Here is a 15,063-nt window from a genome sequence, read left to right as displayed (position 1 = left end):
CTCTCAATATTTAGACTTATATTCTATTTAAAAAGTATTTATTAAAAATTTTATAGGTTAATTTATAAACGTGAATAAAATCTTTAATTTTTGGATTATATTAGGATCTATTGTATTTAAATTTAAATAAGATAACTGTCGATATTTTTTTCTAACTTAAAAATCTTTAAGTAATATTTCAAGGAAATATTTTCGCCGCAGAGCATTTTTAAATTTTTTAATGGACTGTCTGTTCTACGGCTTGCCGTCTTGTTACTTTTATTTCGTCACGTTTAGATATGCGAGAGCTTCACGAAGGAGACGGTGCACCCCGACTTCCGGCTGTGGCTGACAAGTTATCCGGTCGAGCATTTTCCGGTCAGCGTTCTACAGAACGGCGTGAAGATGACGAATGAGCCTCCCAAAGGACTGCGCGCGAATATCCTGCGGTCGTTCCACCAGGTAGATCACGCGATTTCCCGTTTTCGCTCACGCTAACAGAGAAGGGGATGAGAGACTGACTCTATGAGATGTGGTTAAATGTCGCGGTAGGACCCGATATGCGATCCCGACTTCTTCGACACGTCGAAGCAGCAGGTGATCTTCAAACGGCTGCTCTTCTCGCTTTGCTTCTTTCACGGGATTGTGCAGGAGCGACGGAAGTTTGGACCGATCGGCTGGAACAATCAGTACGAATTCAACGAGACGGATCTGCGTATCAGCGTGCTGCAGCTCAAGCTCTTGCTCGACCAGTACGACGACGTTCAGTTCACCGCATTGAAGTACCTGACCGGTAAGTAAATTCAATTTTGTTGTTTCTATCGTATATGAATTTTCACAATCGCGCGCGCGAATAAAATTTTCACATTAATAATTCAAACAGAAAGATAAGTTCTATATTTTTTTTAGAATTTTGATACAAAATTTCTTTTTGTAGTAAACCTCGATTTGTTTATTGCAAAATAATTTTAAAACATCTGTTTTTTAATCTCTAATTATTAGGTAAAAGTACAATATTTACTGATTTTTTATATAATTACTTAACAACGTAGACAATTCCAGTATAAGATACAATATACATGTATCTTATTTTATGATATTAAGAAAATTAAAGAAAAAAACGTTTATCTCTTGTACATATTCAAACAATAAATAAATAATTTTTTTATAACAACAGGGTTCACTTTATTATTAAAATTGTAGATTATACAGCATTTTTTATAGTCAAACTGCAAACTGTATATTTTTACTTTTATAAATATTTAATGGATAGTTTTACAGGCAAGTTATAAACAAGTCAAAAGAAAATCATCTTCTTTTTTTTGCACATTACTGCAGCTTGTAAAGTTTTAATTGACACTAAAAACGAGAAATGGCCGCGAGAATGTTATGGAAATAAATATTCAAAACTCACTGACAAGCCACAAAAAGCAACGAGTTTTCATCTTTAGGGTGTTCTTTAATCCTCCGATTTTCCTTTCTTCAAGGTGAATGCAATTACGGTGGTCGCGTGACCGACGAGTGGGACCGACGGACCCTGAACACAATCCTGGCGCGATTCTATCACGAGGACGTGATCGTGGCCGATCGGAAATACCCGTTCGATCCCAGCGGTCTTTATTACGTACCGTCGGTCAGCGAGTACGATCAATTCCTGAACTACGTGAGAGAATTGCCGATGGCCACCGCGCCCAGTGTCTTCGGCATGCACGAGAACGCTGACATCATTAAGGATCAGCAGGAGAGCTACTTAATGTTGTCCTCCATCCTGACTACTCAGGTATTAAAGCCGAGCATCGAGATTGATTGTTACCCTTTTGCGGTTTTGCGGTAGGAAAGAGGATTTATCGCGCATCTACACGTGTTACGGTCGATTCGAGATAAATTATACAGGGGCGGTGAAGTGTGACACAGGGAGCATTAAGAATCCTTTTAAGAATATATAATTATGAAAATTTATTTTTTGTTAAATTCGAATATATTATGTTTCAAACGGTCCACTTAAATTTTCGTGTTAATTTAACTTATATGATAAAAATGTATTTATATAAAATATATAAAATGTAAATATTATGGAAAAAATTAACACGAAAAGCGTATCATTTTAATGTAATTATTATTATTAATTTAAAAACAAAATTGCGTAACCATATTTCTACAGAGAATTTTATGTTGGCACATACATTTTAATTATTTATTTTAGAACTTGTGTTTCAAAATTAAATAATTTTTGTTATTTTTAAGAAATGTTAAATATCAATTTAACCCAAACTATTCGATACATATATTAAATATTTTATGTAAAAGAGATCTATACAAATTAATATATATGTTTAATATAAAACTTAATATGGTTATATTTTTAGCTTTAAAATATTTTTTTCTACTTATAAAACTTTCATAAACCTTTAGTAACTATTGTTACTTAAAAGTTAAAGTTTTAAATAATATGAAAAAAAAAAAACGCTATCCGCTCTCATATAACTTATTGATCTCTCTCTTTCTCTTATCTTTATTTAATTTTTCCCAATACGATCCCTCTAATTTAATATTCCTGTTGAATTCCTGTTGTCTTTTCATCTTTGCTCAGAATAGATTGAGGAGTTCAAAGTAAGTAATATTTATTTAACAAAACTGTCGGAAGTTGAAATGATTTTCACACTATTAGCGGTAAGGACAAAAGTAAGGGAAAATAATAACATTTTTACTTATCATTGCAATGCAAAAATTCTCAAACGCATCGTTGAGATTTTTACATCGAATCGAGAAGAATGCAGGAAAATTATCTGACTATTAAAAAGAATAATTTTTACATTTTACAAAAGGATCATGTTACTTGCAATGTACTAAAAGAATAATTAGATTCGAATGTATAAAAATAAAATCGAAACTCCCCAGTACACGTCGCAGTATCTATTCAAATTAACAACGCCTCAAAACAACATTAAACTTCGCGCGTCGACTCTTCGTTCTTCAATCTAAGTTAAACAAAACCTATTTAGTTGTCAAGTTTCCTGAGCAGAATTAAAATCGCGCGACGCGCGGCGACTTCGTTCGCGGGCTCTCGCAGCAGTAAGATGTTTTCGATTTTCTCCAGGACACCGGACAGGCGGAGGTTTATGCAGAAAAGTCGCCGGACGAAACCGTCTACGGCGTCGCGGCCGACATCCTGTCGAGGTTGCCGCAGGACTACGATATTGCGGCCGCCCTGGACAAATATCCCACACTGTACGAGCAAAGTATGAACACCGTGCTGGTCCAGGAGATGGGCAGATTCAACAGACTCCTGCAGACCATCCGGAATAGCCTCGTGAATACCCAGAAGGCAATCAAAGGTAAAAAAAACAATGCAAGAATGAAATTGATGTCCTTGCTCCTTAACGCGTCGCGAGTATCTTACATTAATACGTTTTGAATTCTACTTGTACTCATTCAGGACTTGTGATAATGGATCCCGATCTCGAAGAGGTCTACTCGTCGATTATCATCGGCAGGATTCCCAAAATGTGGCTGAGGAATTCTTATCCTTCGCTGAAGCCGCTCGGCAGCTACGTACACGACTTTCTGAAGAGGCTGAGCTTCTTCCAGGTGACATTTGGAGAAAGTGGATTGTATTTCTAATTATTGCATCTATCGTCAAAAAAAAAATTCGGACATCCTTTTAAATTATTTCTCATCGGTGTTCTTAATTGAACGAACCGTGGTCTTTTTATTTTAGAATCACAAGTTGCATTAATTGTTTATATAAAATGTACATTTATTTATTTATCATTAGAAAATATTATTTCACTTTTTTTGATTCAATAAAGTTATATTGTATTTATATAATAAGGATCTTAAAATGATTTTAATTACATAGCAATTAATTCTTTCAGATCTAGTAAAACATATAGTTCAACACATTTAAAAAAATTCATATTTTTAATAAATATTAAGTTTTTAGGCTTGATAGAACCAAGATCTACCTGTGTCTTTCTGGATTTCCGATATCTGTTATATTCATTTATCCAACAAGAACCTTTAATCGTTCAAAATTATCTTATTTAATTATCAAAGTGGGCGATCGCTCTTTTTTCAGACTTGGTACACGGAAGGCCCACCCACGTCCTTCTGGATTTCCGGTTTCTACTTTACGCAGGCCTTCCTGACCGGCGCCCGTCAGAATTACGCGAGGAAGTACTCCATTCCCATCGATCTCCTGGTCTACGATTTCTTCCCCATGAAGGACACCATCTTCGAAAGTCCGCCGGTCGACGGGGTTTACGTTTACGGGTTATTTCTCGACGGAGCACGCTTCAATATGGCCAGGATGAAGCTCGACGAATCCTTCCCGAAGATCCTCTACGATACCGTGCCTTACGTAAGCGAACACAAGGCGAAGTTCGATTCCCTCGGTTACATTCGATACCTCTCGAGTGACTCCCTCTCAAATAATTCCTCAATAAATTCCTCCGCAAAGGAGGAATTTGTCGAGGGCGCAACTCTACGCGGGAGAGTAGAGTTCTGGAACTTTTCCAAAAATGCAACACATGCTTTTCTCGGAAATTTTAATCGAGAGATTTAAACGTTCAGCCACTCGAAGGCGCGGGGAAAATTCCTACGGACGGATTATGCTTTCGCAGATTTGGCTGATGCCGGTGACGAAGGACCAGGTGCAGGACAAGGACACGTACACGTGTCCGGTGTACAAGACCAGCGAGCGGAAGGGCGTGCTGTCGACCACCGGCCATTCGACCAATTTCGTCATCGCAATCTGGCTGCCGACTTCGCATCCGCCGGAGCACTGGATCCTGCGTGGCACCGCCATGCTGTGCCAGCTGTCGGAATAATGCGGGATTGAGCTTTCCCGCTCAATGGCAAATCCTTGCGAGAGGAAACGTTTAAAATGAGCTCGCTTTGGAAAATGTGCGTTGTCGTAGTCGATTCTATTCGACGATTTAAATCTAATTGACTTTCAACGGAGAATATTTAGTTATCTCTCTTTAAAGATCCGAATAAAAACTTCTCAAAAATCCGAGTTGTAATGATTAATTTCTTGTTAATTAAATTTTTATACTTGTGCAATTAAAAAATGCACAAGTATAAACTTTCTGAAAGTTTTTAAATGAAATGTTTCCTATAGTTTTTGAATGCTAAATTTGATTTTCAAATTCTATCACGCTCAATTTTTAATTTGTAATTAAAATGATAAATTATAGTTAATCAGATATTTATGGTTAAATATGGAGTAAATAAAAATACTTATATATTATATTTGCTAAAATTTAAACCTACGTTTCATTTTAAATCCGTCAATTTTAGCATCAGATTCATATTCATAAAAGACATATATACATAAGTCTTTGAAAAACTTTGGCCATTTTTTTTTAATTTTTACATCCGTCCTATTGAATCTCTTTTGAATTTGTTAGTTTGACATCAAATTTGTAATTAACGATCTAAAAAATTCTTAAACTAAGAAAAATATAATTAAAAGATATTTGATAAATCAACTATCTAATTCACAATTTTTCCCGTAATAAATTTCATATAAATAGATCTCGTATTAATTATAGCCGATACTAAAAATTTCTCTGTAATGTACTAACAACATACATAATTTCGATTGCAACTTCCCTAGTACGTCACATATCGTAGTCACCAATCTCTGATAATATTATTTTTTTTGTCGAACTGTGTAATATTCAATATCCTGCCTTTTATAAAACAGAAAATGAGAAAAATGTGATATAAAAATTACATTATTATTTACTTGAAATACATAATGTGTTTTTATAAAAACTGCTGCGTTCTACAACAGAGAAGTATTTCCATGAAAATTTCGCTCGAGGAGAGGCAGATTTTTACGCAAATGGTCCACAAACAGGCATTATTTTCTTAACAAACAGTAACCGGCACGTGGAATAAATTTTCAAATTATAGTATAAATATTATTTGGGTGCATGAGGATTCAAATTTCAGATTGATTTTCAAGTCCGAGGAAGAATTTTGCATAAACAGATACAGGACGGCGTTGCGGAGATTATTGCAATATCGTCGCCGAGGAAAAGATATCGGGGAAAGTGCTGCAGGTGCAGAAATTCGAACGGTGCTCGAAACTCGTTAATTAAATTTGTCAGGAATTCTCGTCGAACTCTGCTTGATCTCCTACCACGTCGTCGTCGTCGTCGTCGTCGTCGTCGTCATCGACGAGCACCATTTTCGCCGGCGCTTCTCCTCGGCGTCATCCCGCGCGCCGTGTTGCACAGTTGCCGGTATTTATTATGTGGAATATGGCGCTTTCGGGGGCGGGCGAGCGGGGGAGGGAGTTGGAAGGACGGCCGGGGAGAGGGAAGGGTTGAGCCGGCACCGGGGGTGGCGGGGCGGCTGCAGCGGCTTGCTTGGCGGCACCCTGTCTACCCGGACCGAGATCGCCGGAGGCTCGTTGCCTAGCGACCCCGTATTGATTTCTCGCCCCGTATCTCCCCGTCTCTACCCCTCTTGTTCCACGCGACCATCCCCCTTTTCTCCTCTTCTCTCTCTCCCGCCCTTTCTCTTTCGCGTTTGCTCTCTCTCTCTCCCTCTCTCTCTCGCTCCCTCTTCTCCGATTGCGTTTCTCCTGCGATTATTACGCGAAACGTATTTCTCATTGTATAATTTTACGTCTCGCGTATGACGTTCCTCGGTGTCGCGCGTGTTTCGCGCGAACCAGGCCGAAAGTTCCTCCCGCGAAGAGGCACTGTCCCTTCTGCCACTTCCTCCTTCGCCTTCTCCTCCTCGCCGCGATCTGGAACTTCTGCGTCTTTCCTGTCAGCGTCCGCGAGGCGCTCCTGGCCAGGTGCTCTTCGCTTTTACGGACGAGTCCCATCAATACACGGTTATTTAATTCCGCCTCAGTTTATAACTGAGAGAGTGGAAAAAAAAAGAGAAGAAAAGAGAGGTAGAGAGAGAGGTTCCCATCAATTAATCTTGCAAAATATTATATTTATTTTGCAATTATTTCTTTCATTTGCCACTCGTTCACTCGCATTCGTCTCTTTCCATTTATCGTTCTTTTTATCCTCCCCCTCCTTCCCTTCACCCCCTCGTTCATCTTGTTTATTTTCTATCGCCGTGCTTCCTTCCTTAGTTCCTCGCTCCCTTCGCTCGCTTCGTTCTTCGTGCGAAGTACCATCATTCGAATTAAGCCGCGACTCGGAGCCATGAAGAAAATATGTGATTATACCCGATGCAATTTCATAAAGTGCACTCCGCTCGCTCTCAATCCGTCTCTCTCTCTCTCGCCCTCCTCTCCGTACCGCGTAGAATTTCTTTCGCTCTCTTCCGCGATATCTTCTCGTAGATCCGAAGTCCAATTAAGTCAACTACGCACGGACGCGAGCCATTTCTTTCGAAGCGCGCAATAACGACTCCAATTATCTTAGATTATTACATTTAGACGATTTATAATTGTCCAATATAATTTCAGGATTGCGCAAAATTAACTGCTTACCTTTGTCGAAATTCGGTCTTCCTTTACGCGTTTATTGATGATTTTGATTTTGTTAATCCGACAAAATTGTTGTAAAATAACTAAAATTACAATTTACATCGCAAAGTTAGCAAATATATTAACGTTTAATTACCGTTTTATATCATTATAATAATTTAATAAGAAATTAAATGAGAACTAATGAATATATTAAGTCAAATGTATAACATTAACGTAACATTAAAGTCTTAGTTTCTCTTCAAGCGACTTGAAATTAGATATTTACAGGTAATTACTAAATATGTGTAAATAGAGAGATCTATAAAAGTATAGAAAAATATAAACATACGTTTCTTTAAAAAAATCAAACTTTTTACGCACTAGACTAAAATACTTTCTTCAAATAGTAACCAACATTTTTAGAAACCAGTGCTAAGTAGTAACTTGTTAAAAAATTGAAAGTTGCATAACTTGTTGTAGTTAATTTTAAGTAGTTTAATCTTTAACTAGTTATTTTTAAAATAAATAAACTTTAATAACTTTAATTTATTAACTCTTTTCTAAATTAAAATTTATGTAACAGAAAAAAATTATTAAAAAAAATACTTTCCCACATACAAAACAATATCTTTTTCATACAAAAATTTACAAATAAGTATTCAATTTATTTTATTTGCTCCATAACATTAATTGAGTAATCTAGTTTTAAAAAAATTGTGTGCTTTTCAAAATTAGTTTTTAATTTAACTTAATTTAATTCTAACGTAACTTTTAACTGAATTTGTTTTATGTTCATGCAACTTTTGATATAACTAAATTAATTTAAAACTAAACCATTTTAATTTTAACTTAATTTAATTTTTTAAAAATATTAACTTTTCCAATTCTGTTAAAAACTACAACTATTGAAGCGAATTTAACTTTTGCGTATATATAAAATACGCTTCTTTTTATCGCAGAATAAATAAGAAATATTGTAAATTAATAAAGTGGTGACGTATTTAAAAACAAGTACCAATTTTAATCAAATCAATGAAATTTAACGTGTATAAAGAAACAGATTATAGATATGAAAAGTATTTCTGTGTTTATTATTCCGGAATCTCATTTAAAATGAAAACTAATTTTAAATGATTTCTCGTTGCAATTCCATAAGGTCCGTTTTCCCATGTAAAAATAACGAAGAAAAAAAATATTTGCCTAGTAACATTTGCAAATTCCAGTTTGCCTCTCGAGAGGCAACGTTTGCAAATTCTGCCCTTCTGACAACGTTAGGGTGAGCGCGGGAGGTTAATAATCGCGTTAACAGCCGATCACCGCGATTGGGATCGGCTGCGGTCGGCCTAAGAACACATCGCTTGAATGGAAGTCAGGCAGCCGATACGCTGAGCCGCGGTGAACGGGTCGGCGGAGGGTGAAAACTCACGAGAGCGGCGAGCCCTCCCTTCCTCCCGCCGCTTCGCGTGCATGAATCCTCTTCGCGCTCCCCCCTCGCCCACCCCGTTCACCATCAGGCTATCTTCCTATTGGCAAAGTGACCTTCATCTGAATTTCTTTGTTGCGCCTACGCTTCGCAGGGTCGATGGGAATTTGCGGGATGGGATGGCGACGGGGAGGCGGGAGGGATGATGCCAGAATGGCGGCTGTCTTATTTTTACCTTTGAAAGACCAGGACTTCGACGAGAACTGGCGACTTTGGTAAATCGCAGATGCGTTATCCATTTGGGAAGTGATAAAGCTGATTCGATAAACTCAGTTGCAATGGAATAATTAGATAATCCTTTGCTTGAAGAGCAATTTGATATTACTTGCTGGAATACCCTTATTTCCTATTCTCATTGTTTCTCGCAGCCACTGAGGTGTTGTGGTGGGCCTAACTCGACTTCGGGTTGCAACAGGTGGCAAAATAATTATTATTACCGAAAGTTCGTGAGATATTCGCCGATAGAACTCCGCGTGTAAAAAGTTTCCGTTAAGTGATATTCCTTGATGCCGAAACAATCGCAGAACTTTCCGAAAGCGATGAAGCGCGCGCGAGTTTTGTTGTGTTGTGAGAATTTATACTGAGAAAGAGATATTTTATACCTCCGACGCGGAGATATATCGTTTATATCGTTTTTTCTCGAATTTATAAAGGGATAATGCGGAAGAAAGTATAAAAGAACGCTACATCAGCTTTCAAATAACGATCAATCTCTCTGCCATTTAGCTAGCTTCTTAGGTCTTTGTTAAGAAAAACAGCAGCTGAATATGAATGGACTGGAATATCGCAACTTTTTATTAAGATAAATGGATGCATTAATGGGTTGAACGTATTATATTTCATAAGTACATTACGACGAGCTCGGAAACTTTTCTTTAATATTCAATGGCAAAGATTCATACGATCAGCTTATTAGATTTGTAATTAATTATATTTAAGATCGAAAAAACCAGTAAATTAAAACTTACAGCAGTAAAAATTAAAATTTTGAATGTTAATCAATTTAGTACTATATTATACTTCAAAATTTGTGCTAGATTCGATAGTCTTGCAATTAATTATTGTAACATAAAACTTATGCTGATGCAAATTTTACAACAAATTAGAAAAATGTAGATAAAAGAATCAATTTTAAATACTGCATTTCTGGATAATTTTATTAAAAAAAAAAAAAAAAAAACTTATATATTTTTGATTTTATTTTTTATTAATTATAAATTAGATAATTAATTTCATAGTTGATAATGGCAAAAAAAATATCTGCAGGATTTGTAATAGGGAGTAAGGACGCAACAAATTGATTGTTCTATACACACACATTTTATTTTTTACACATCAGTGTTTCACATAAAATTTGATTGTATAGGATTAAAGTAGTTTTTTATAATTTCTAGTTTATAATTTTTCTAATATCAAATATTTACAATGCTATATTTTTTCAATGATCATTATTACAGGAGAGATATTCTTTAATTGAAGATCTTTAAAGTTTGCATTTTTATCGGTAATAATAAAATTATAAAATATTAATACGCAAAATTTATAGATATCACAATTTTTAAATTTTAAAATTACAATTTTTTATTCCTTACAAGATCGAATTACAAAGAACACTTTGTATATTTTTTAATAAGCATTGTTTAAAAATCGAGATATTCTTTAATTGAAAATTTAGTATCTTCGAAATCTAAATTACTCTTCTCTCATAAAATATAAGTTATATGTCCATAGTTATATGCTATATGTCCAAAATTTATTAATAGACATAGTATAATTTTTAAACTTAAAAACTTTCAATTTTCTGTTCCTTTTTAGATCATAAAATTTTAGATCTTTAAAGTTTAGAATTTTTTAGATTTCTTTAGAATACTGATTGCTCGAGAATCCTCGAATTCTCGACCTTGCCTTTTCTTTCGCTGCACAGCTAAAGATTAAAAAAGTATCGATTTCTAGAATCTCTCTACACATAAATTCTAATTTTCATTCAATTCTCTCGTGCAAACTGTCGGATTCCAGAAGAAAATTTTTCAAGGAAGAAAAAAGTAGATATATGTACACACGCGCGTGTGTATGTATACACACGAAAATCACGAATCGAGAAAACGAGATGTCTCGGGACGAGATATCGATCCTGAATAATGGCGGACGCGCAACAACGACGACAACAATGATCGTGGAAGTCGTCGATGGCGGCGGCGTAGATAGGGGCGGTGGCGGTGGCGGCGGCGGCGGCGGCGGCGGCAGCGGTGGTCCAGGAGGGATGCTGCTGCGGGAAGGTTGCCAGGCAACGTGCGTCCACCCTTAAACCGCGCAGCATCCCCACCATCGCCCCGGCATCTCCCTTCGCCGCCCTTTCGTCTCGGTCGATACAACCGAGAGCCGTTCTCGTCCTCTACGCCCTGGGAATTCCCCGTTTTCCATTTAGGGGCTTTTCGGCTTTAAACCCGACCTCGGGCGACCCCCGTCCGTCGGGGAACGCTTGTTTTCCACCATTATCGTTAACCACTGTATCACCTTTCTCTTTCTGTCCGGATGCTTGATGCTCTTGACGGAGAAAATCAGGAATCCGATCTACAACTGATTCTTTATGTTCGACAAAGCAGCTTTTTGCATCGTCGCTGAGTCACGGTGTCAGCGTTTGATGCACAGACTCGTAAAATAATGAACAAAATAAAAAAGTATTTTTAGAAAGCAAAAAGTATTACATTAAAGTTTTCGAACGCTATAAAATAACACGAAATTACGATACAAATACGTAACACTTAACGGCCCACACACATCAAACATTATATAACAAGAAATATTATACAAGAAATGCCCTTTTTACGCATAACAAGGGTAATAATCTGTTCAGAATTTACATTTAAATCTTGGACGGCAATACTACTTTACACAATAACGGCACTTTTTATTAAAAGTTTTATAATTCAGTCTTATAATCATGATTAATTCAACTAACGTACGATTAATAAAGATGATTCATAATTATTAACTAAAAACCTTGTAAAAATAATTAAGTTGGCAATTATAAATGTCATAAATCAGAAGACTTTTGAAAATAGGAATACGTTGTCGAGAGGATGTATTCAAGTGACCGTCTACTTAAAGAAGAGGCGGACGCAAAAAGATCAATAGCCCATGTTTACAATCCCAAAATCTGCGGAGAAGAAACGGAGGGAGTGGGTGTCATCGTTCCTTAATACTGACCTTTCCCAACGGAGGATTCGGACGCAAGACTTACGCCCGCTCACGATCAGATTTCTCATGATCGAATTCACACGCTCGACGTCTCGATGGCAGATCGTTGAATTTGGTCCGCTCTTGGCATTCACCGCGTGCCTTATGAATTTTGAAAAGTTGGCACATGGAAGCCCGCAGTGAACGCAAGGAGCACAGACTCACACTTCTCTTCTCGCGTCGCGAGATCTCCTGTCGCCCCCTCGGGTATCGCGTGGCACCCCACAGCAGACCTCTTTGCTGAAACTCGTTACAACCTTCGCGGTGATGTCGGAGAGAAAGGCGCACACTTTGTCACTTTCGACGATATTTCCAGTATCTTCATCTTCGACTCTTCCCGGGCAAATGTTTCGCACACCGTCTAACCGATCTCTCGATGCAATTTATATTGCAATAACATATAAAATCGCATATGTGAATAAATTTACATTTTCATTGTGATCGATAATAATAACTGGACAAAAGTGTTTTGCGTATTTTGCATCATTTCACAAAGAGAACCTTTCGAATTAAAAGAATGGGAATTCGCTTGATAAAACACAACGATCATCTCTCATCGACGTTCCTTTCACTTACAATTAATTTACACACTTGTTTAATATAATGTAAAAGCATATCTAAGACTATAGTAAAACATTTTTCCAAATAGACTTCAGTCATCCACACAAAGCCGCGAGGGTAGAGTCACGTGAGAGACGAACCCCGAGATGAATCACCAAAAACAATTGCAACCCGCCTTGCACTAAGTTACAACAGCATCGATCCTTTCTTTCTGTTTAATTGCAATCCTATAATTTATAGATGTTAAATGCACCGCGCACTAAATATTGAATTTTGAAAACTGCATAGATATATACGTTCCAGAAAAATTAACACTCGAGCAACGGCATCTCCCTCTAAATTCGCTTCTAACCCTCACTAAAAAAAAAAAAAATTATCTTTTACACACAAAAAGAAAGAAAAACATGCGACCCTCCCGACCTCGTTGCTAATGATGCGCGATGATTAATTCTGGGACACCGGATACACATCGCACAGACTCGAAGCGAGCATGATGAACGCCGAAACTGCACTATGGGGGACGTTCACCCCGGCGCGTGCCCTCGGTCAAGGGGGGGTCGGTGCCGCGCGCGCGAGGGGAAGCATCGTGGAGGGGAGCACAGTGGTTCGTCACAGTGCTAACGTAACTTATTGCTTATTTCGCGGGGGGTGGAGGGGTGGAGGGGAGGCGGGGGGGAAGGGGAGATACGTGCACGAGACACCACGTCGCACGATGGACGAGGGGATGATGGGAGCAGCTGACATTGGGGGGTTCCATTGTGCCCGTAGATATTCGCATAATCGAGAAATCCACCCTCCTTCATCCGCCACCCCCTCCCTCCCCCCCCCCCCTCATTTCACGGCGGCGGCCCTCCCTCTCGCCGCTTACGCGCTTTTCACGCCGGCGAGCATATGGGATGCTGCAACCAGCGTACGATACGGTGATCCTGATTGATAGTTTCCACAGGATCGAGGCTTTCCACTTCGACGCTCTGTTCCATTAACGGCGCTTTTTCTCATGTCGGTCATTGAACCCGACTATCCAGCGCGATGACACCTCGTGCCAGCGGATCTCTCCGTCCCCCTTTCAAATTTTAATAACTTTATGGTTAACATCAATTAACGTTTAACTTTATTTATCCGAACTGCGCTTGGTTTGTTTACGAAGAACTTTATGGACGAGCAATCAAAGAGAGAGGAATTAAAATGCAAAATCAATTGAATTATTATTGATATTTAGTGATTGCTTTGCTATCTGTAATAAATTTTTATTAACAAACGCTAAACAAATAACTCAAATAGAAATGTATGCCGTTTTTCTAGCCACTTATCTAGTTAATATTATTATTTTCTCATTAGTTGTAACAATGCTGTGTAGGAAATGGACAAGAACTTGATAACTCAGTTATTATCTAGCTTAATAGATTGATCTTTAGTTTGCTTATTAATCAATTGAATAGTCCATTTATTGTCGTGTTTTTGTTTAATTTTGTGCGCGGTAACTGCAGGCAAAGTATCTTGTAGTTGGAAATTTTATTATTCAATTAGACAGAGTATAACAGTATTCAGTAAATACTGAAAAGGAAAATGCATAAAAATGTAGAAAAATGTAACGTAAAATAAATAAATGCTATTTTTTTTTTAAAGAAGACAGTGTCTTAAAAAATAAACTAAATTAAGTTAATTAACATTGAGTATACTTGCAACTAATGTCAAAACACAAATTAAAAGACTCAGAAAGAAAAAGTTTAAAAGAAAGTTTTACACGGTACGCTTTTTTAAATAAATGTTTTTTAGATTTTCTTTATGAAAGCTCCTGTCAATCTTTTAGAACCATAACGTCAGGGTTTTTTCTCTTTTTGATGCCGCGCAAAAGATGAGGGGAACAGAAAGTCGTTTCGTTACTTTCTCCGAGGGTTTCGCTCGTTTTAAAAAACGCGTGTCCGCGGAGGGTGAGCCCGTAGTTATACTGCAGTTGCTCTACTACTCCCCTTTCCCTCACTGTGCCCCAAAGACTAATTCATATCCATCGCGAAGGAACTGTCGGAGGAGCGGAGAGAAGGACGAGGCAAGAGAAGAAAGGGCGGGGGGGGGGGAAGAGGAGGCAGGAGTGCTTGGTCTTCGCGACACAATGGGGGCATTCCCTCAAAGGGCTGGAACCTCGTCGGACGAAGCTGTGGGTCAGGGTTACCTTCACGAGAAAGAGAGAGGGGCGGAAGGGGGTTTAAACGCACAACCCTTGCGAACACAAGGGGGACACCCTCGCGGAGAAGAGAGAGAGAGAGAGAGAGAGAGAGAGAGAGAGAGAGAGAGAGAAAGAGAGAGAGAGAGAGAGAGAGGAATTTAATAGAAGGATATTTAAATGTCCCCGTCA

At 37.9% G+C, this 15,063-nt stretch overlaps 1 protein-coding gene across 1 annotated transcript in view; it reads left to right on the top strand.

The window, feature by feature from the left end:
* Positions 1 to 5,230, top strand: part of LOC105835843 (dynein heavy chain 7, axonemal) — a 32,368-nt gene extending 27,138 nt beyond the window's left edge. The window contains exons 33-39 of the mRNA XM_028191599.2: positions 277 to 441; positions 532 to 772; positions 1,467 to 1,759; positions 3,077 to 3,314; positions 3,416 to 3,567; positions 4,058 to 4,339; positions 4,602 to 5,230. Of these exons, the coding sequence (XP_028047400.2) occupies positions 277 to 441; positions 532 to 772; positions 1,467 to 1,759; positions 3,077 to 3,314; positions 3,416 to 3,567; positions 4,058 to 4,339; positions 4,602 to 4,808 (1,578 nt within the window). The 3' untranslated portion in view covers positions 4,809 to 5,230. The remainder of the gene's footprint in view (positions 1 to 276; positions 442 to 531; positions 773 to 1,466; positions 1,760 to 3,076; positions 3,315 to 3,415; positions 3,568 to 4,057; positions 4,340 to 4,601) is intronic.
* The last annotated feature ends 9,833 nt before the right edge of the window (positions 5,231 to 15,063 follow it).

Source organism: Monomorium pharaonis, chromosome 5 (genome assembly GCF_013373865.1).
Source record: "Monomorium pharaonis isolate MP-MQ-018 chromosome 5, ASM1337386v2, whole genome shotgun sequence".
Taxonomy (NCBI): Eukaryota; Metazoa; Arthropoda; class Insecta; order Hymenoptera; family Formicidae; genus Monomorium; species Monomorium pharaonis.
The sequence above is the reverse complement of the archived record's forward strand: the minus strand, read 5'-3'. Positions and strand labels throughout refer to the sequence as shown.